This window comes from Salmo trutta, chromosome 2, assembly GCF_901001165.1.
Source record: "Salmo trutta chromosome 2, fSalTru1.1, whole genome shotgun sequence".
Classification (NCBI taxonomy): domain Eukaryota; kingdom Metazoa; phylum Chordata; class Actinopteri; order Salmoniformes; family Salmonidae; genus Salmo; species Salmo trutta.
Window position 1 is genome coordinate 34676332 of NC_042958.1, and position 20873 is coordinate 34697204.

The 20873-nt window shown below is 42.9% G+C and overlaps 2 protein-coding genes across 3 annotated transcripts; one reads left to right on the forward strand and one right to left on the reverse strand.

Annotated features, from left to right (window-relative positions):
- The first annotated feature begins 1615 nt into the window (after positions 1-1615).
- LOC115154418 (acyl-CoA dehydrogenase family member 11-like) lies at positions 1616-13941 on the forward strand. Its single transcript, XM_029700608.1, has 7 exons — positions 1616-1687; positions 4091-4175; positions 5623-5694; positions 6367-6521; positions 7889-8005; positions 9815-9924; positions 13366-13941. The coding sequence occupies exons 4-7, from the start codon at positions 6429-6431 to the stop codon at positions 13478-13480; spliced, it is 435 nt and encodes a 144-aa protein (XP_029556468.1). The 5' UTR covers positions 1616-1687; positions 4091-4175; positions 5623-5694; positions 6367-6428; the 3' UTR covers positions 13481-13941.
- A 789-nt stretch (positions 13942-14730) lies between these two features.
- LOC115154406 (uncharacterized) lies at positions 14731-19323 on the reverse strand. Of its 2 annotated transcripts, XM_029700589.1 has the most exons (6): positions 19155-19323; positions 17734-17799; positions 16278-16406; positions 15751-15864; positions 15383-15509; positions 14731-15221 (listed from the first exon to the last, which is right to left on the reverse strand). In XM_029700589.1, the coding sequence occupies exons 1-6, from the start codon at positions 19287-19289 to the stop codon at positions 15157-15159; spliced, it is 636 nt and encodes a 211-aa protein (XP_029556449.1). In that variant the 5' UTR covers positions 19290-19323; the 3' UTR covers positions 14731-15156. The 2 variants fall into 2 exon arrangements, with proteins under 2 accessions (XP_029556449.1, XP_029556455.1); XM_029700595.1 differs by lacking the exon at positions 17734-17799 and having other exon boundaries at positions 19155-19319.
- Positions 19324-20873: the final 1550 nt, after the last annotated feature.

Below are 20873 nucleotides of genomic sequence, written 5' to 3' on the forward strand. Positions count from 1 at the left end.
AGACATATGTAATGATCTAACCTAACCCAGCTGGTGACTAAGCCTATACACTAAAGTCAACTCTTCAAAGTCAACTCTGATTGATCTTATTTTAACGAATACACCAGAGAAATATGTTTCCAAGATATTAGTGACCATTGCCCAGTTGTTTTTGCTAGAGATGTGAGAATACAAAAATTTAAGCCTTGTGTCATCACAAATAGGAACTTTAAAAACTTCAGTGAACAGGCTTATTTACATGATCTTTATTTTAGTGACCTGGGTTGTAATTCAGCTATCCCTTAACCTGACTGAGCTTTGAGCCTTTTTGCAGATGTCTTCAATACTATTGTAGATAATCATGCTTAATATATTTTGATTTGTTTAACACTTTTTTGATTACTACATGATTCCATATGTGTTATTTCATAGTTTTGATGTCTTCTATTATTTACAATGTAGAAAATAGTAAAAATAAACCCTTGAATGAGTATGGTTTTGACTGGTACTTTATATATATCAGTGGAGGCTGCTGAGGGGACGGCTCATAATAGTGGCTGGAATGGAGTAAATAAATTGGTATCAAAAACATGGTTTTCATTATTATGAGCCATTCTCCCATCAGCAGTCTCCACTGATATATATGTGTATATGTATATGTGTTGTATAATGTGTATATTTATGTTGTACTATACAGGCGCCATTTCAAAAAGAGTCTTAGGTCTCAATATATCTTTCCTGTTCAAATAAAGGTTAACAAAATATTTGGTAGTAAGAGGAAGGATAGTTATCTCCCTCTAGTGGCTGTTCCCCATCTCATCAGTGTTTCCATTCACTTTACTGTAAGAATATTACAGTGAAGCCATATTATGAGGATCACTTACTCTGCCATAGTAAAAATCTCTTCACAATCAATAACATGCTCACACAGCTAAACCATAAAGAGTTCAGTGGTGATAGAGAAGCTTGTGTAGTTTAGAAACAAGTTAACGCATCAGAAGGGAAACAGAAACCTGTCAAATAGAACTGTACTGTATAGATCCAATGGATGTGGTTCCAGATACTTATAGGCTTGCATCCCAAATGGCACCCTTTGACCTATATATTGCACTACTTGTGACCAGAGCCCCATGGGCCCTGTTTAAAAGTAGTACACTAAATAGGGGCGGCAGGTAGCCTAGTGGTTACCTGCCAGTAACCAAAAGGTTTGCTAGATCGAATCCCCAAGCTGACAAGGTAAAAATCTGTCGTTCTTCCCCTGAACAAGGCAGTTAACCCACTGTTCCGAGGCCGTCATTGTAAATAAGCGTTTGTTCTTAACTGACTTGCCTAGTTAAATACATTTAAAAAAATGGGGTTATGTCCCCATTTTGGACACAACCAGACTCTACCTGTCTGTTTTGTAGCTCCATCCACGCTCGGCAGAAGGACCACTGAGTCTATAGTCCGCCATACTGAAAATTATCATGGATTGTATATTCTGGGAGTGTGAAAATATTTGCTTACTGGTTTATATGTCCAGACATCCCAAGCTGAGAATAAATCATCTATTTTGGTTTAGGGCCACTTCGATAGGGTAGAGGAGTTTGTTTTAATGTTGTTTTAACGTTGATTTAACATGTCTGACTGTTTCTCCAGGTGCTGGTAACCCAAAGTGCAAGGTGGCTATCGTGATGTGCAAGAGCAAGTCTATTAACACTCGAAACAGGTACGCTACACTACACAGCCATGTCACAAACAGTGTCCGGAGTCCATTGAAGTGTCGGGTACACAGCCCTTAGTATAGGGATCATTCCAGATATTGTGGGGGTGCATTTATATCAACAGATGTATTGTTTGCATTCAGTAACAATGATGGTGAAATTTATTTGGTTAAGTTTTGGATTGCTTTTATTACATGCTGTGTTTCTGTCTGTTGGGCACTCTTCTCAGACAGCCTCCTGGCAGGATATTAGTGCAAAGAAGAAGCTGATCGGATATAAAAAATGATTTGTTTAGTTTTGTATTCTGGGTCCAAACCCCTGTCTCCTGTGTAGTCGGAAGGATATCAATCGTCTGATTGGGGTAAAATGTGATGCGTTTAAGTCTTGTTGGGAGAAGGCTTTATACAGAACTGTGTGTGTGCATATGTGTTTAGTTCCAACTAACACCTCCAAATGATTTATCTACCTTGGCAGCCATCTCTAAAACCACCCACTATGTGCTATTCAAACAGCCATTTATGACTTTCCAAATTCAATACACACTGCTCTCCTCCTGCCAACCAGCCTCTGCTGGAATCCACTCTCCATTTATGTCCAGTCCCAGATTTAGTCTTGAATGAAAAAGGTGATTCTGGCACCTGTGGAACAATAACATATAGTTGAGCTTTGCCAAGGACACGGTTCTGTGGCTCAGAGACCTCGGTGTGGCCTTGAGGTCTATATTATTTCAGCAGAGCCGTTGACGTAAGGTTCTCTTTCATTCGTTGAGGATGATGACATTCCCAATGTTGTGGAGAATGCTTCCTGTGTTTCTATTGCAGTGGTGCACAGATGACTCCAAAGCTAGGATGTGGCAGGGATTGGGACATGAAAGTGAGAAAAGGAGAGAGAAAGAGAGAGATGGACAGCAAACTAGAGGGAGATAAATTCTAACCTACCCCCAGTTCCCATTTATTCCGGTCTCTCCTTAAGTCTGCTGTTATGTGCCAAATGGCACCCTATTCCCTATGTAGTGCACTACTTTTGACCGGAGCCCTATGGACCCTGGTCAAAAGTAGTGCACTAGCCTATTTAGGGAATAGGGTGCCATTTGAGACGCAGCCTGTGTTGTCCCCTACCAGGATTCAGACCTCTAATTAGCATCAGTAATCAGAACTGTGTGTTCTCTTCCACGTCATCTGTTTCTCCTTAAACGCCTTCTCCTTATCTCTCTCTCTGGAAAAGTAGAGACAGGTTCCTCTCTCTCTTGCTGTCTCTGTCTTTCTCTCTCTCTTTCGCTCTGTCTGTTCACCTCACCACCTCTCCCTTGCTTACTCTTTTCTCCCTTTCTCTCTCTCTCTTTCTCTCTCTCTCTTTCTTTCACTCACTACCCAGTTACTGGAAAAGGCTCATCCCCTCTACCTCAGTGAGGTGTGTTGGCCAATAAACAGTGCACCGTAAAATCCAGTGCCACCACCTAGTAGCCTAGGTGATGCACTCATCTTACAATACATAAAAAAATACATTTATCATAGATGTTCTTGATAGATCGTCTGTAATTTTCACTTCAGTGCTTACGTTAAGCCAGATGGGCGAAGTTTATAACGTTACAGTCAGTTAACTGCGAGTATCAACCCCATCCTTGTTTTAAGCTTTGTTACTGGATGGGAAGTCTCTCAGATCTCAGTTGCTATAGCAGCATAGCAGACTCATCCACGCCTAGCTCCTGTTGGCAACCGCAGGGCTGATGGGAAAGAGAGAGCCAGAAAGGGAAGGAAACATGCTTTTCCCATCATGCTCAGTTAGTCCTGGGACAGAGTGTAGACTGTAATCACACCCAGCTTTAGCAGGTTTGTTTGGCTGACTCACTTCATCCACTACCCATCTGTAGTGCCCACCTGGGTGATGCCATGGTGGCCATTTTGTGCCTGAAAGCTCATTGTGAATCAGCTCTAACTTCACCTAATTTATATTTTAGACGTTCCACCTCTCTCTTTTCCGTGGAAGTTTCTGGCTTATTAAGATTCAGAGCTTGCCTTCTCCCTACACCTCTGCTGCTTCCCTCTCTCCTCTCCTCTCTTCTCCTCTGACAGCAGTGTCTGCCTCCCAGTCAGCAACAACCTTGGCATCAGAGAATAGGAATGAAATAGAATAGTTAGCTGGAGCATACGTTTTCTATCTCTCTCTCTCTCTCTCTCTCTCTCTCTCTCTCTCTCTCTCTCTCTCTCTCTCTCTCTCTCTCTCTCTCTCTCTCTTTCCTCCAACTGTAGCTGACTAGGAAAGTTGTCAGTTTTAGAGGCTAGGTCATGGTCTTTATGTCTCTGTGTTACTGCCATTGGTACAGTACTGTATAGGTTATCTATCTGTAGTATGAATATGGTCAGCTCAGATCTATGCAGCTCCGGTTGTGAGGTCGTTTTGTGTTCCAGACACGGTCAGCACAGTATGATCCTGGTCCCACTGGACACCCTGGTGTGAACGTGATCAGACCATTGACCGTATTTGGACAGGACGGTAGGATATTTTCCCCTCATAGACTATATATACAAAAGTATGTGGACACCCCTTCAACTTAGTGGATTCGGTTATTTCAGTCACACCTGTTGCTGACAGGTGTATAAAATCGAGCACACAGACATGCGATCTCCATAGACAAACATTAGCAGTAGAATGGCATTACTGAAGTGCTCAGTGACTTCCAACATGGCACCGTCATAGGATGCCACCTTTCCAATAAGTCAGTTTGTCAAATTTCTGCCCTGCTAGAGCTGACCCGGTCAACTGTAAGTGCTGTTATTGTGAAGTGGAAACATCTAGGAGCAACAACGGCTCAGCCGCGAAGTGGTATGCCACACAAGCTCACAGAACGGGACTGCCGAGTGCTGAAGCGCATAGCGCGTAAAAATCGTCTGTCCTCTGTTGCAATACTCACTCCGAGTTCCAAACTGCCTCTGGAAGCAACGTCAGCACAGGAACGGTTCGTCGGGAGCTTAATGTAATGGGTTTCCGTGGCTGAGCAGCCGCACACAAGTGTAAGATCCCCATGCGCAATGCCAAGCGTCGGCTGGAGTGGTGTAAAGCTCGCGGCCATTGGACTCTGGAGCAGTGGAAATGCGTTCTCTGGAGTGATGAATCACGCTTCACCATCTATCAGTCCGACGGACAAATCTGGGTTTGGCGGATGCCAGTAGAACTCGATACCTGCCCAAATGCGTAGTGCCAATTGTAATGTTTGGTGGAGGAGGAATAATGGTCTGGGGCTGGTTTTCATGGTTCGGGCTAGGCCCCTTGGTTCCAGTGAAGGGACATTTTAACACTACAGCATACAATGACATTCTAGATGATTCTGCGCTTCCTACTTTGTGGCAACAGTTTGGGGAAGGCCCTTTCCTGTTTCAGCATAACAATGCCCCCATGCACAAAACGAGGTCTATACAGAAATGGTTTGTCGAGATCTGTTTGGAAGAACTTGATTTGCCTGCACAGAGCCCTGACCTCAACCCCATCGAACACCTTTGGGATGAATTGGAACACCGACTGCGAGCCAGGCCTTATTGTCCAACATCAGTGCCCGACTTCACTAATGCTCTTGTGGTCCCCGTAGCAATGATCTAGTGGAAAGCCTTCCCAGAAGAGTGGAGGCTGTTATAGCATCAAAGGGGGGATCAACTCCATATTAATGCCCATGATTTTGGAATGAGATGTTTGATGAGCCGGTGTCAACATACTTTTGGTCATTTATTGTATCTGAGTAGGCAGATTACTCATTCCCCATACTGTTGGTTGCGTCCCAAATTGAACCCTATTGCCTTTGTGCACTTTATGGGGAAAAGAGGTGTCATTTGGGACGCAGCCTTGTTTTGATTGGATCAGGCTTTCTATGCACATAAAACATGCTGTTATGTACAGTAACCTCCGTTGTTCATCTCTCTCTGTGATTTCCTGTGATCTGTTGTATCAGATGCCATTCACGGCGGACATTTTGAGATCCACTTTGACAACGTGCGTGTGCCTGCTTCCAACATTCTTTTGGGTAAGATACGAAATCCTAACGTTATTGACACGGTATACATGCTCTATCACTGGGTTCCCCAACTGGTGCTTTTATTTTGACCCCCCCCCCCCCCAATTTTTGGGAACAAGAAAATAATAAGATTTTCGTTGAGAATTTTAATTGTTGGACATAAAAAACTGTAAAAACAACAGGAAATCAGTCCCAAGTGATTGTAATCTGTTCCCAAGTACAGTATTTGCACACATAATATGATGTGATCGTATGCAAATGTAAGCAAGGTTTGAAATTGTAATTGTTTTGTCAAATATTACATCTGTTTGGGTTTCTTGCTGTCAATTTGCAGTCTACAGATTGACCATCCGCTCAAGAAAAAATCAGCCCGCAGCTGAATCTAGTATGATCCACTGTGTACACACTGTGCATGACCCTTAAAGGGGAAGTTCAGTATTTTACAACTTAATGTTAGGTCGTACCTCACCCTGAAAATAGTCTGTAGGCCAGGAGAAACTGTAATGCATGGTTCTGTTTTCTGCAAAACCATGCCACTACAACTTCACTTAAGCAATCGTTGGCTAAAGCTTGCTTACCTATGGAACTAATGGGGAGATGCGATACCTGTAAAAGACAGTTGACAGTAATGTCATTTTTGTGTCTGTCTGTAATACTGTCTGTGTGTGTGTCCCCGTGCAGGTGAGGGCCGAGGCTTTGAGATAGCCCAGGGTCGTCTCGGTCCTGGCAGACTGCACCACTGTATGAGGGCCGTAGGATCTGCTGAATGGGCACTGGAGCTGCTGTGCCAACGTGCTGCGCATAGACAAACCTTCGGCAAGAAACTCTACCAGCATGTGAGTGTGCTGGGGGGGGTGTGTGTATGTTATCCCACAGTCATTTGACAGACGTTAACATACCATTTATGTTACGTAGTCTGTCCACGAGACTGGTGAGTGTGTGTACATCATCATAACTGTACAGGGCATCGTGGAGCAACATTCCTAATGGTTATGGGCTTTCGTCGCTGTACAAAGTCAAGAGTAATAGTACCAAGTTCAACTCTTGCTCCGCATTGGTCTAGCCATGTGTCTAAGATCTATTGTTCAACAGAAGTGCTGCTCCCTGGCTTCTCTGTGCCAGCAGCTTATTCTGATATACCAGACTGATCTCGCCTGTCCCGGAATATTCTCTTCTTAATAAATCAGTGTCTCTCTGGGCCCTGCTCAAAAGTAGTGCACTACATAGGAAATAAGGTGCCATTTGGGACTCCCTGCCCATAGTGGGGCATCAGAACAGGCATCAGGTCATACTCAGCACTATTTCCTGTCTTAATGTGCTCCCATGGCAGAGTCTGGGCCAATAGTAGTGACTCAGCAAGCATCTATCATTTTAGTGACAGCCGATGGGATTAATCTCCTCAGAGATGCCACCGCTGAGTCCCAAAAGGCACTCTATTCTTTACATAGTGCACTACTCTTGACCAGGGACCAGCATTAGTGCTCTGGTCAAAAGTAGTGCACTACGTAGGGAATAGGGTGCCATTGAGGACGCCGCCAATGTCAGATTTGTCTGCGTTGGAGCTGAGAAACGTAATGGTGCTCAAGGCTCTGCCGTGTCAAGTTTATCTTAAACATTTTGAAATCTAGCTAGTGCTAAGCTGACAAAGGGGTAGTGATGGGAATTTCTTAGTGCTCGATACCCTGGCATAGGGAGTTTTTCTGACAGTGCCAAATGAAAACTTTACAGTGTGAGGATTAGAAATATTGTGTGATTAAAATGAGGATTTCTGCCATGCTAAGGCTTTTAACGCTGTTGTTGCTAAGTGAAATATGCTAGTTGTTGTTGCATTTGGAATCACTGGATGTGTACGTTGCTTAGCCAGTGCAGATGCCCACAGCACAGCAACTGTACAACTGTAGAGAAACCCTAATAACTCATTATTGGAAAAGGTATTTTGTCTTGTCAAGTTTTTATTAAATTGAGGAAAACACATTGCTCGAAAAAACGCTTAATTGCTGAGACCTAGAGGTCCAATTGAGTTACTGTCAAAATGTTTCATGAGCTTTTCATGAGCTGTACATTGTGATTGTCTGTCTGTCTGTCTGTCTGTCTGTCTGTCTGTCTGTCTGTCTGTCTGTCTGTCTGTCTGCTTAAATGTCTGAATATCTGTCTGCCTCTGTGAATGTCTGACTTACTGGCTGTGCTGTATGTCTGTGTCCAGGAGGTTGTGGCCCACTGGATAGCAGAGTGTCGCCTGGCAATAGACCAGACTCGCCTACTGACCCTGCATGCTGCTCACGCTCTGGACACACTGGGCAGCAGGAGCGCCCGGAAACAGGTAACACACGCACACCTCATTAGCAGAACAAACCGCGTAATTGTCTCCCTAACTGTTATGTGACACTTCTGAATGTAATATGGCATAAAGACTGTGCCTGCTTGAAACAGACCGCCTGGTTATGTAAATGTGTGTCTGAAAACGTCAGAATGTCAATGGGTTGTAAATATGAGTTCCAGCCGTCTGCTTCCTGCTTAGAAAGGTCAGCCTGATATGGCTCTCATGTCACATCTGTATTATTAGTCACTGTGCATACACAGAGGCTTTCAGGTCTGTCATACATACAAACACACACACACACACACACTAGGTTTTATTCCGAGCTGGCCTGTCCCAACTCGAAAATCAACCAAGGGACACACAAGAGGTGAAGAGTCACCCGCAGTATCTCACATAATAGGACTCTTATAATATGATTGACATGATATCAGCCTGACGTGAGAGCTGAACTGAGGTGCACTGACAGGAGAGGTGAGGATAAGGTGAATGGAGGATAGTGGAGATGGAGGGATGAGAGACCCGAGGGTAGATTAGTACATATTTGCATCCCAAATGGCCCCCTACTGTATTCCCTACATAGTGCACTACTTTTGACCAGAGCCTTGTAGGCACTGATGAAAATAAGTGCACTATATAGGGAATAGGGTTCCATTTGGGATGCACTCCATGAGGTGAGTGACGGAGCGAGGGTAGGGAAGGGCCGAGCCAGCGCCCCCACGTTTAATCTGGTAAGGGGGACACGGGAGACGACAGAGAGGAAGACATGGCAAACTCATTGTGACAGCGTGACCCGTGTCTGAGGTCAGAACAGAGATGGACTAAGGAGTGACTACAGGAATACAGAGCTGTCACTCACATCTCCTATCCTATCACATCCCCTCACAGACACGATACTGTAGGGTTGGAAAATAGTAGCTCTGATCCAGGGTGTTACGCACGGATTGCTGACACTGACAAGGCTCAGCATCAGCAACCCGCACGTAACAGCCTGGATCAGAGCTAAGCAAATAATGTAATACATATTCTACTAATTTAATCGAGGGAATGGAATGCTACGAAACATTTTCTGTTGGTAATGTTTCCGTACCTTGTACAGTGAGTCATCAGTAGTTGAAAGAGCTGTGCAAATGGAACAGGAGAACCTGAGGCCTATTCAATTAGTGGCTATACAGCACTATGTTAACAGCCTTTCACCATTATCCTAGAGTTCCACTGCACTGCTGCATGCGTGCGTGCGTGTGTGCGTGCGTGTGTGTGTGTGCGTGTGTGTGTGTGTGTGTGTGTGTCAATCCCGCCACACCCCTGCCTGTGTTCCATCAGTTTCACGGCGTGGAGATTTACCCTCAATGCCGAATCCTGCAGGGCTGTGAGTAGCACTCAGCTTACGCTCGGCTCCACACCGCCTGATGTCCTGCTTGTAGCTGTCACAGCAGCACACACACACACACTCTCACACACACACCCCACCACCATCAGTGTAAGGAGTTATGACAAGGAGTGGTGTCCTGGAATAACACGCTGTGATTCTCCCTAATGCTCACATTAACACAGAGATTCTCATCTAAAGGCCAGGTGCTGTGTCTGAGAAATATGAGATGTCTCTTCCAGGCACAAAAGATGTCCCAGGGGTGGATGATCAAAGCCCTCGGCAACACTGAACACTCCACCAGCCAGGTTCTTTCTGGGACGCGTGGCTCGCCCAGCCTGCGTCCCGAATGGCACCCCTATTCCCTATGTAGTATTACAGTTCATGTGAACCTTTAGTGTTACTGGTCCCCCTGTTAATTTCTTAATAATGGTCTCTTGTAGATTGCCATGATCAAGGTGGTTGCTGGCAGGATGGTGTGTAAGGTAGTGGACACTGCCATCCAGGTGTATGGGGGTGCGGGTGTATCTGGAGACTTCCCCCTCGCTCAGATGTAAGTACCTTTCATTTAGCTAGTTTAGTCTTTTGGTTTTTTTAACTGAGGTGACTGCTTTGTTGTTTTTTGATAGATCAGTATTGATTTTTAACTTCATTAGAATCATTCAAAGCAAACTTTATCAATTTTCATTTAGCGATACAGCTGGTGACATTTCCTTATGACCCTTGTTTGTTTTGATCCAGACACTGCCAGGCGGTGCTGCAGTGCTGCACATTACAATGTCACAATTTACCTGTCCTCACGCTGCATCCTCAGAAAGTGTCTACAGTTGTAGCTAGGACTGTGGGGACTGTGGCGTCATGACATTTTGGCAGCCTGTTATTGTCATGCAAAAGCCTGCCGGTCTCACGGTAATTGACCGTTAATTAACATAAAGATGTTTAGCATCTCCAGGCTTCCATGCGTACAAGCCACTGATGCGCGCCATTGGAACATCTACATTAATAAAAGTCTAAGAAATCAATTTAATATACACCATCAGAATATAACCATTATTTATTTTAGGCAGGTCCAAAGAAACATAATGATATGAAGAAAATGTATTTCAGAAGAACAGAATATGAGTTGGCCTACTGTATGTTATCTGGCTATGTGACATGCCATAGGCTGCAGGCTTGTTCATTTAGCAGACAAGATATGCCATTATTTTATATTAAATTATGTTATATTAAGAAGAATATAATTGAACTTAGCTGAATAAAATAGAAAATATATTTTTCCCATTCCGGAGCGAGTGCGCATATGAAGTGACTATGTTGAGCGTAAAAATGATAATTTGAAACAGGTCCTATATGCTAGATTTAGAGTTATTTGGCAACTTTAGTTGTGAATGATACAAACCTTAGAATGTCTTAGAAATCCAAAAATATATGGGCTGCATGATGCGATTTTAGGCTATTGATGAGTTGAGAAATTCGCTAAAAAAGCTTGCGCTCTGTTCCTTGCCTCAGCCTGCACACTCTGTTCTCTCAAAGTGATCATATTTTCACCTATCAGTCTATTCCCAATATAATCCCGTCTTCACTAATATGGGAAATTTGTTTCGATTTAGAATGGCCATTATCGAATGGGCAGGAACAGGGGCAGGAGAAAAAAGACCTGTCCTCCGTATGCACTCCAATAGCGAATGGTGGCCGCTTTCCCTCCGGTTAGTTTTTCACTGATGTGGGATAGGCTACTTTGGTTTTTATAGCGGAGCATTTGTTTAATATGAACAGCTGAGGAAAACATGTAGTAGCAGCTGTCATCCTCCCCTTTCTTGTGGCAACCATCAAAACGCTGCTTTCACACGGGATTGCATATAGAAATGTCTGGGTTTATAAGAAATGTATTTCACTTCACGCATCAACCACTGAGGAGCATACAGCCTCTCGCTGCGCGACAGGTGATATTCCGCCCAAACTCTGTATGCCATGGGCTCTCTGACCCGGTTCCTGCAGCTACCTAGTGCTTCATTTGGGAAAACAAGTTAAATCTTTTTGGGAACATCGCTAGTTTTCACAACAAAACATATTTCATTAAACTGTTGACAGCCACTCTTTCTGCGTGCTGGAGAAAGGAATGAAAGGGAGAGAAGAGGATATGGAAACGCACAGGGGTGAGATATTCTGTAGCTAAAGGTATTGTGTCAGCCTATTAAAATATAAAAAATGCTCTATTACCAGGCTATACAAAATGAAATATAAATGTAGTATAATTGTAGGGTAACTCTGTAAGTCGCCCTGCACAATGAATGAACCAACAGCATCGCCTAGGCCTATACGTTCTCTCCCAGACTCGTGGATAGAAAGTTGTACCAAAGACATCTTAAATCGGTTTTGTTTCATGTTTTTCTGCTGTGCGTAATATGCTGTAGGCTATGTATTGTATAACTGCCCAATCACTATTTTGCATAAACTGTAATATGTTTATGGGTGTTTTGAATTAAAGCCGCAATATGTCACTTTTTGGGCTACCCGAACAAATTCACATAGAATTTTGAGTTATAGATCTGTCATTCTCATTGAATGCAAGTCTAAGAAGCAGTAGATCTGTTCTATGTGTGCTATTTCTTTTTGCGTCTTTTACTTTCGGTTTTATACACCAGCTTCAAACAGCTGAAAATACAATATTTTTTCTTAAGTAAAATATATTTCACAGCAGTTTAGATGGTACAATGATTCTCTACGCAATACTTGCTTGTTTTGTCCAGAAATTAGGCAAACTATTCGAATTTGAACAACCAGGAAATGGCAGAGCAATTGCTGCATATTGCACCTTTAATCATCACCTTAGAAGCGCTGTCCATTTCGTTGTTAGGCTTCGAAACAACACCCACAACGACCATGTTTTCCACTCAGTTTCAACCTGTTGTTGAACTTCTTTCTTCAAATGAATCATCACAGTGAGGTGAGTTTTAAACGCAGGATACTGTTTCGATGAAAAGTGTTTGATTAGATATTTGATTGCATTTGCATTGATGTCAGAGTGATTAGAGGGACAACGGAGCGCTGAGTAACAGGACATTGGCGATAGCCAGTTGGGTACTGCCAACGCATGTCCAGAGTGCATAAAAGGAGATTACCGTGACTCAGCGGTCACGTGGAATTTTACTATGGTCATGACTCATGACTGCCGGTGTGGCGGTAATATGGTCACCGCAACAGCCCTAGTCACAGCAGACAAACGCTGTGAGATGGAAAAAATGCTTTCTTACAAGGTCGACAGGCAGGCAATCTGCCACTGAGCATCAGCCACGCAGACAGTGATGGTTGGCAGCTCAACGCTTACAATGGAAGATAGACACAGGCAATGGGGAAGAACAGGGGAAAGCATAGGGAAATGGCTTTGAATATCAATGATCAATTACAATTTGTGTGTCTCAAATGCAAACTACAGTACTAATAGAGTCTATTGTCAGAAGACAAATGACACTTTCATCTGACAATAGGCTAATTACTCCTTTCTATCCTAACACACAGTATTAGCCTAATCTTCCAGTCTGGAGCTGATGTACTGTAGATATTGCACAGAATTTGACATTGACCTCCTGCTAACATTGTGTGTGGCCAATGTGGCCAAGTTCTTTCTTTCTCTCTCTCGCTCTCTCTCGCTCTCTCTCGCCTCTCTCGCTCTCTCTCGCTCTCTCTCGCTCAAGGCTACAGGGTATTTAACTATCTCTGCGAGGTCTTAAGCCATACAGTGTTCTATTGCACGTTAGGATGCTGCTGTATCACCAGAATCAGCTACAGTATGTTCTAAATAATAATTGTTATTGTTCAGATGGAGTATGACAATGGTTCATTCATCAGTGCACACTCCAGCAAAATGTACCAAAACGTTTTGAAGCGAAAACAAGCGTTTCTTATCGAACATGTTCCGGTAGTGCCTCTCTGTTTCAGTCCCTTTTCTTCCGTTTGGTGCAATAATAAATACGACCCATTTGTCCCTCCACAGGTATGCGTACGCCAGGACTCTGCGCATAGCAGACGGGCCAGACGAGGTGCACATGTCGTCCATCGCCCATCTGGAGCTCAGGGACCAGATGAGAAAAGCCCAGGCCAAGCTGTGATGTCTTGCAGGGGTTAACAGGATGGGTTAACACACAGGCAGCCCTCAGACAGGGTAACGGAAGGGTTAATAGAGGTTTTAACACATTAATAGTGCCGTAAAGGAGCTTCATCGGTCACGGGAGCTACGGCAATTGATTGACAGGCCAATCTCACCTACAAGTCACTGTGGATGCCAATCGTAGATCTCCACATACAGAGATTCTGAGATTTGCATATCTAAAACATGATCAACTCTTGTTCTGCCTTAATGTGATTGTGGGGGAATAGCAGTCTACTGTATTATGGTATGAAAATCTGGTAGAACATGTCTTGCATCTGCTGGACTACAGACGACGCTAACAAAAAGGGGTATCATGTTTTTGGATTCAATACAATGGAGTAATTTATAACTAAAATGACATACACTGCCTTAATATGCTCATAGGATATGTAAATAAAGATTTGGATATGTGGTAAATCGCATCATTTTTTGAATTCACTATGATTATCGCAAGGACTCTTTCATATGCATGTTTCACAACACAAATGTTTATGTATTTACAATTACCTTGTGGCTATAATGCCAGGGATTGACTGAAACACCTGCTGAGACTGAGGTTGTCCTAATATGGACACCTTAGACTTGGACCTCACCTTGGATCCTTGCCCTGGAGTCACCAAGCCCTTGTTCTGACAGTATGTTCACACAGTAGCTTTGCTGGGCATTCAAGACTTAACTTGTGTGCAAAAACACTCCGTTAGTTATGTCATGAGCTTCCTAGTGCTGGCCAAATGAATTCTAAAACAGATGGCTTACATCTTGAGGATTTTGTTCCTCGCTAGCAACTGGTCCAATGCCCATAAATGTTAGAGAATAGTCGCCCTCTCAGTACAAAGGTTTGCCTGCTAGTTTAGACTCTGCCCCTGATCCTCCTTGCCTTGGGCATTCACTTTTGACCAGGGCCCATAGTGCACTACCTTTGACCAGAGCACTATGTAGGGAATAGGCTGCCATTTGGGGATCTACCATCTGTAATTGAATCTGACATCCCCCCTAATCCACAATTTCTGAATAATTTCTGGCAGTTTCTCAGATCCCGCTGTGTGGGAATTCAAGGTGTTGCACTGGGCAACAGGGAGGGAGAATTGGGAAGATTTATTGGACTAAAGGAACAGCCTGTTTTTTTGGAATAGTGAAATGTACTAGTCCATTTGTCAAGGTGAAGCCCAACTCTGTCATAGACTAAACTGAAAGTAACAACCCTCTGTAGCCTTATCAATCAAATGTATTTATAAAGCCATTTTTACATCAGCCGATGTCACAAAGCGCTGTACAAACAGCAAGCAATGCAGATGTAGAAGCTGGGGCAAGCTCTAATGAAGTATCCTCCTACATTTTGCCTTCATTTGAATCTGATATATGCACAGAATTACCAAAGAATCACCTTTTCAAAAGTACAATTCTGTAAAAAAAAAAAATGTAAAAGTGTAAATCAGCAGATCATAAAAGACAATATTAAAGGGGCTCTCAGAAACTGTATACTTGTCCTCAGCGATGTGTTTCTATTATACGTATATATTATAATATAACATTTGAAAATAATACATGTAAAACCAATATGTTTACAAAGAGAATATATAAAGTACAGTTCATGAACTATTAAAGCAGTAGTGCTTCAGCAAATCACTTGTTTAATTAAATGTTTTTAGGAACAAACAATCCTGTTTTTTCTTCTGTGCGCTCCTCTTGCATCTCTGTCCCTGGGGAAAGAGTCAAGTTATTTATTTGTTCACGTCAAACATTTACTTTAGATAGAGAGTCACAAAAAAATGTAACAGATTGGTAAACAGTTTTTAACTATTTTGTGTAATTGGTTTTTAACTGTTTTGCATGAACTCGATTGGATAGTCGATTGATTTACTCAGATCGATGGGAAGGGGGATTGTTTGGGGTTCGGCGAGTCGTGACATTAAGGAATACGCTCCGGGTCGTCCTTTTGGCTTCGCCTTCTTCCTCTCATTCTGCACCTGCCTCCGTACTCTGGTTACCTGGAAGAACAATGACATGACACAAGGTTGAAGGCAGGTCGACCGAGCATTGCTAAGATAGCCTCTCAGAGACTTGGGCAACTCTTGCTTTGACTGAGGCTGTCCTAATATTGACACCGTACATGTACTGTGTCATGTCATCAGTATGTTTGAGGATCTCACGAAACAAACAGTTCTGATATTAACATATGGACCGGTATCATATGATGGTCTGATCCTGTGTTGTGGCAATGTTGTGTACCTGTAGGGAGGCACTGGGGTTGTTGTTGCTGAGGAGAGAGAAGGATCCCACTCTGGATTTATACTTGTTCTTCTTAGTCCCAGACTGGCCTAGGTGTCTCCTGGCCCGCTCTGTCTGGAGGAACAACATTCCCGTGGGATCATTTAGAAACTAGAAGGGGCTACTGTATGTTACACAGGAGGCTGGTGAAGGGAAGACGGCTCATAATAATAACTGGAATGGATAAATGTAACGGTATCAAAATAATGGAAACCGTGTTTGATGCAGTTCCATTTATTCCATCCCAGGCATTACAATGAGCCCCTCCTATTTACAATGACACCAGCCATCACTGGTGTGTTAGCACACCAAGTGCTTCACGAAAACAACTCAGGATAAAAAAAACTCCAGTGCAGCTTCGCATTCTTGCTTACTCCACCGTTTCTAAGGGATCGCAAAAATGACAACACAACAGCCCCATTGGATCATTTGAGACCTCTCCTTCCTGTCTTCATCTATCTCCCCTCCTTCCCTTTCTCCAGTCTTACCTGAACATTGATGAGTGTGTTGGGGAAGCCCTTGGCTGAGAAGGACCCAGGAAGGAGGGAATTCCTTCCCAACTGTCTCTTCTGTCTGTCCAATGGCACATCCGATGTCATGTCGTCATCTAGCCACATCTTTTAAGACATAAATGATGCATTAATTACATTCTTAATGAATGTGGAGCATTTTTAGATGGCTGATAAGCATAATATGCATGCACTGCCCTTACAGAAGACCAACTCGAATTTCACGTGATAATGTGATCGCATGTGAAGTTAATGTGATAACGTGACATGTAAAAGCAAAACATGTGACACGTGATAACTCGAAACTACACATGTGAAAACATGATCTTGTGAACTAAATGTGACAACATGAGTTTAACATGTCTTTATTTCACGTCAAAATGCAATTCCACATGAGAGTTTGATTTTTACATGTGAACATTTCTGCTCAACTTGTGAAATCAGCTAAATGCGATTTTTGCATGTGTAACTGCAAATTATACGTGTTTTTTATGTAAGGGCTCCCGAGTGGCGCAGCAGTGTAGGGCACTGCATCTCAGTGCTAGAGGCATCACTACAGACCCTGGATTCCGGGCTGTATCACAACCGGCCGTGATCGGGAGTCCCATAGGGCGGCGCATAATTGTTCCAGCGTCGTCTGAGTTAGGGAAGTGTTTGGCCGGGGTAGACCGTCATTGTAAAATAGGAATTTGTTCTTTACTGACTTGCCTAGTTAAATAATACAAGTAAATGTGGGTTTTAAGGTAAGTGGTACGCTGTTCAGCTAAAATAGTGTAAAAAATCTTTAATTTATGACAATATGATTACATTTCACATGATCACTTAGTACTGACTTTTCAATATGACACCACCTGGGATTTCAACTCACAACCTCTGGAGTTGGGATACGCTGAGCTCTCTGCTGCGCCAGTCTAGCATTCCTCTACACACGCATTACCTATAGTACATCTCTGCACTTAGCAAAAGAGTGCCATCTGCACTTCTATTTTAGTTATCAGTTAATCAAACCATTCTGTCATTGATTTAATTTACTTATTTCAGCTATTTAAAGGTTTTCTAGGAAAAATGAAATGCCTTCCGCAATGTAATTGTATTAAGTGCAGCCAAAGACATCTGCCTAGAGTCAGAGCATCAGACAGATGTCTTATCCACTGAATCCACCTGCATCGTGTGTGTGCGTGTGTGTGTGTGTGCAATGAATTTGGTGAATTGATATTTAATATTAATAGTCTATCTTAGGACAACAAGCATTTTAGTTGCATTGATCTTAGTGTCTCATTGGACTCAAATGCCTCCTGGGAAGTTATCATTACACAGCCATATGTCATGCACACACCAACCCAGAGTGGGAAGTAATCCAGTACAAGGTGGGATCCCTCTGTGATAGAGAACAGACTGTGGTAGGATGTCTTTGTGGGGAGGGAGGCTCATATACCTGTGGCTGTTTATGGTTATGGGTCTTTCTTGCAGCAGATGGCATCCGGCGCACAAGCCCTGCATTCTGTGAGAAGAGCGTTTTACCACGTGAAAAAAAGAGGATTTATTCTTTATTCCTGTTACAACATGTTTGTACGTCGTTACATTGTTATTGCATAGGTATGACAGTAACTTAAAGTTACCCCCCCCATAAAAAAAATATAATTTAAAGTTTTACCATTAGGTTAACTAAGACAGTTCATAAACCATATCCTGTCAGGATGAGTGAGGTAAAACAGTGACCATATTGTTGGAGTTAGGAGTAGGTTTCACTTGAACAAAGTTTTATATTTCCCCTTTCACGGTGGGGAAATATAACAGACAGAAACAACTCCTGCTGAGACTGATATGACTGTCCAATATGGACACCATACTATGTACCAAGGTCAGTACATAAGCCGTGTACACCCCACAATCCAGTGCACGTGAAGTGCTCTTCAGGGTCACATATCCCTCATTACATGGACTCGCCCTGTTCTTTTTTCATTTCGTTATTATGAAAACTTTCTGGGTAGTCTGTATTATCCTGTGCTAGTTGTTGGCGAGCACCGTCAATTACCTCTGTAATATATTCTGTTCCATTATCCACATTCACTGTGACCTTGGTGGAACAAGTCATAGGCAAATAAACGCAACATTGAATTCAAAAGAGATTTCTTCAGTAATGCTGCCCAAGGCAAAAGAGAGTCCAACCACATCTGAAGTTTATAATTGCACACACTGTAATAGTGTAATTACACATAAAACCTTCCACACGGAAAATAAATCTAGAGTCAAAAGTCTGTCATGTTGTTGGTGACAATCCTCATTTGAAATACTGCATCATCTGGATCTATTGGCCAGATGAGGATGATTCCGTTGGACAGAACATGGCGAATGTCCACAAAGAATGTCAACCGCAAATATGGCGGCTCAAACAGCTCTGTGGCCACACGAAAAGTCTGCATAGAGTTTGTTCCATCGAGTGTATTGGTAATAGTACGACTGGAGACAAGGTTACAATGAGACTTTGTTTCCAGGTTACTGGAATGTGTAACTCTGTTTAACTCCATGCAAGTGTTCCACTCAAAATATCACATCCTCAACCACTATACATGCACACACTCCATGGAAACAGAAAGCATTCCACAGCAGTTACTAGCTTTCTTTGGCTTCTGAGCTAATGTTGTTACTGCAGAGTCTGGGGAAGTGTTTCGAATAGCTTGTAAAAAGCAATTTCATCATGTTTCATCATGAAAATAATTAAATACATAACAAAATCCGTACAAAAAAACACTCACCCCGGATCTCTCCTTCCAGCACCAACACTTTTCAACTCCATCTACCTGATCAAAGGAGCTCATCCCCAAAACAGAACAACCTGGAGTCCCGATCCCTTACCTTTCCTCCGGTGGTCTGCCCGCTGACACAGTTCTTCCCCTGTGATGTCCCAGTACAGTCTGCACCATGTGTGAACTGGAGCAAGCTGCCCTGCAGACAGAGAAAACTTAGGCACACCCAAAGAGCAGCCTCCATGATGGTCCAGGCACTGGGGCCCAGCCCCGTCAGCACCCTGCTTTATACCCTCCCCTCCTTACGTAATGACGACCAGATGCAGAGGAGCAGAGAAACGGGGGCCATGCCAGCTTCACACAGACAAACAGCATTGCACAACATTGCAACCCAGCTCTCTCTACGCCAGCCAGCAGGTCTGCGGTTCTCCAAAAACACATCAGTCATCTGAAGGTCCTCCCTCAGTAACCGCTCCCACCACCCCCGCACCAGCCCGGGACAGCGAATGAAATCCATTTTCCCTAATGCTTGTACCTTAACTGCTGAGAGAGAGAGAGTGTCAAACATCTGTTGACAACACTTGAAAGATTGGTGGGTCTCCTTTCAGAATATCCTGGAAAAGAGCAATAGGATTGAGTTTGTTCCATGGTTCGCTGAAGAGGCATTGATCTTTTAACTGGGTTCAAACTACTCTACCTCACCCGAATGAAATAAATGTCTTTAAATATTTTCATGGTAGAATCTTTTTTTTGCTAAATATTATCCCAGACTGCCCCTTTAAACCATTTCTGTTGGCTTGGAGCTTCTGGTTGTGCTGAGGGCATGTGTCGTCCACACATATAGTATTTCATTTCCAGAAGTACATCAATCAATGTAAGGGTTTGTCTACAGTAAGTCACATGTCTACAGTAAGTCACAATGGACACTTGTAAGGAAACTGCAGTGCTTGTACATTTGTCAAGACATTTTTTCTGCTGGTGTGTTTTTATACAATTCGATTTCCTCCGACATACTGTTTGCTTTTCACAAATTGGAAAGCATATGGCTATATCCAAGTAGAGTGAATGAATGTAAGGGGGCCTGTCTGGTAGTTTTATTTGGCCATGAAAACAAAACATGCCATTATGGATGAATGTCTTGATCCAGAAATGGCAGGAGAATACAGTAAGCACCCTGTGTGAAGGACGGTGTAGGAAAGGATGGAAAGAGTGAGGGAGGAGGGAGAGAGGAGAGTAAGGCCTAATGTATTCACGCTTCTATCGCTGTTCCTCTTGGCTAGAAGGGAATGTTAAATTGTCCTCAGCTATGATTGGAAACGTGCTGCTGTGAAATACTGAACGTAGTGTGAGTTTATTAATTGTAACTACCGCCTCATGAGACCCTCATCATAGATACAATGGCTGTGAAAAATGTAATATAATAAAATGTTATATCATTATAATATATATATGCATAAAAGGTGGTACCTGACAGGTAAGCATGGGGGATAGAAACAAATAAGGTAGGATGATGATAGTGTTTCTGTTTTTTACGAAACATAAATATTGGAGGCTTGGTGAACGACTGATAGTCCAGCAAAGGGAGACATGGGAGAGTTAAAAAACATGGTCATTTTGGAAGCCTTGCTTAGACTGGAATGCAACCCAAGGGAACTACAGTGAGGGAAAAAAGTATTTGATCCCCTGCTGATTTTGTACGTTTCCCACTGACAAAGAAATTATCAGTCTATAATTTTAATGGTAGGTTTATTTGAACAGTGAGAGACAGAATAACAACAAAAAAATCCAGAAAAACGAATGTCAAAAATGTTATACATTTATTTGCATT

Excerpts from the sequence above, each read along its gene's own strand:
- LOC115154418 (XM_029700608.1), top strand. The coding sequence starts at position 6,429 with ATGAGGGCCGTAGGATCTGCTGAATGGGCACTGGAGCTGCTGTGCCAA. Across the intron at positions 8,006-9,814 it reads GCAGGAGCGCCCGGAAACAG|ATTGCCATGATCAAGGTGGT; the intron begins GTAACACACGCA and ends GGTCTCTTGTAG. Across the intron at positions 9,925-13,365 it reads GACTTCCCCCTCGCTCAGAT|GTATGCGTACGCCAGGACTC; the intron begins GTAAGTACCTTT and ends GTCCCTCCACAG.
- LOC115154406 (XM_029700589.1), bottom strand. The coding sequence starts at position 19,289 with ATGGAGGCTGCTCTTTGGGTGTGCCTAAGTTTTCTCTGTCTGCAGGGC. Across the intron at positions 17,800-19,154 it reads GGCAGACCACCGGAGGAAAG|AATGCAGGGCTTGTGCGCCG; the intron begins GTAAGGGATCGG and ends CTCTTCTCACAG. Across the intron at positions 16,407-17,733 it reads ATAACCATAAACAGCCACAG|ATGTGGCTAGATGACGACAT; the intron begins GTATATGAGCCT and ends ATGTCTTAAAAG.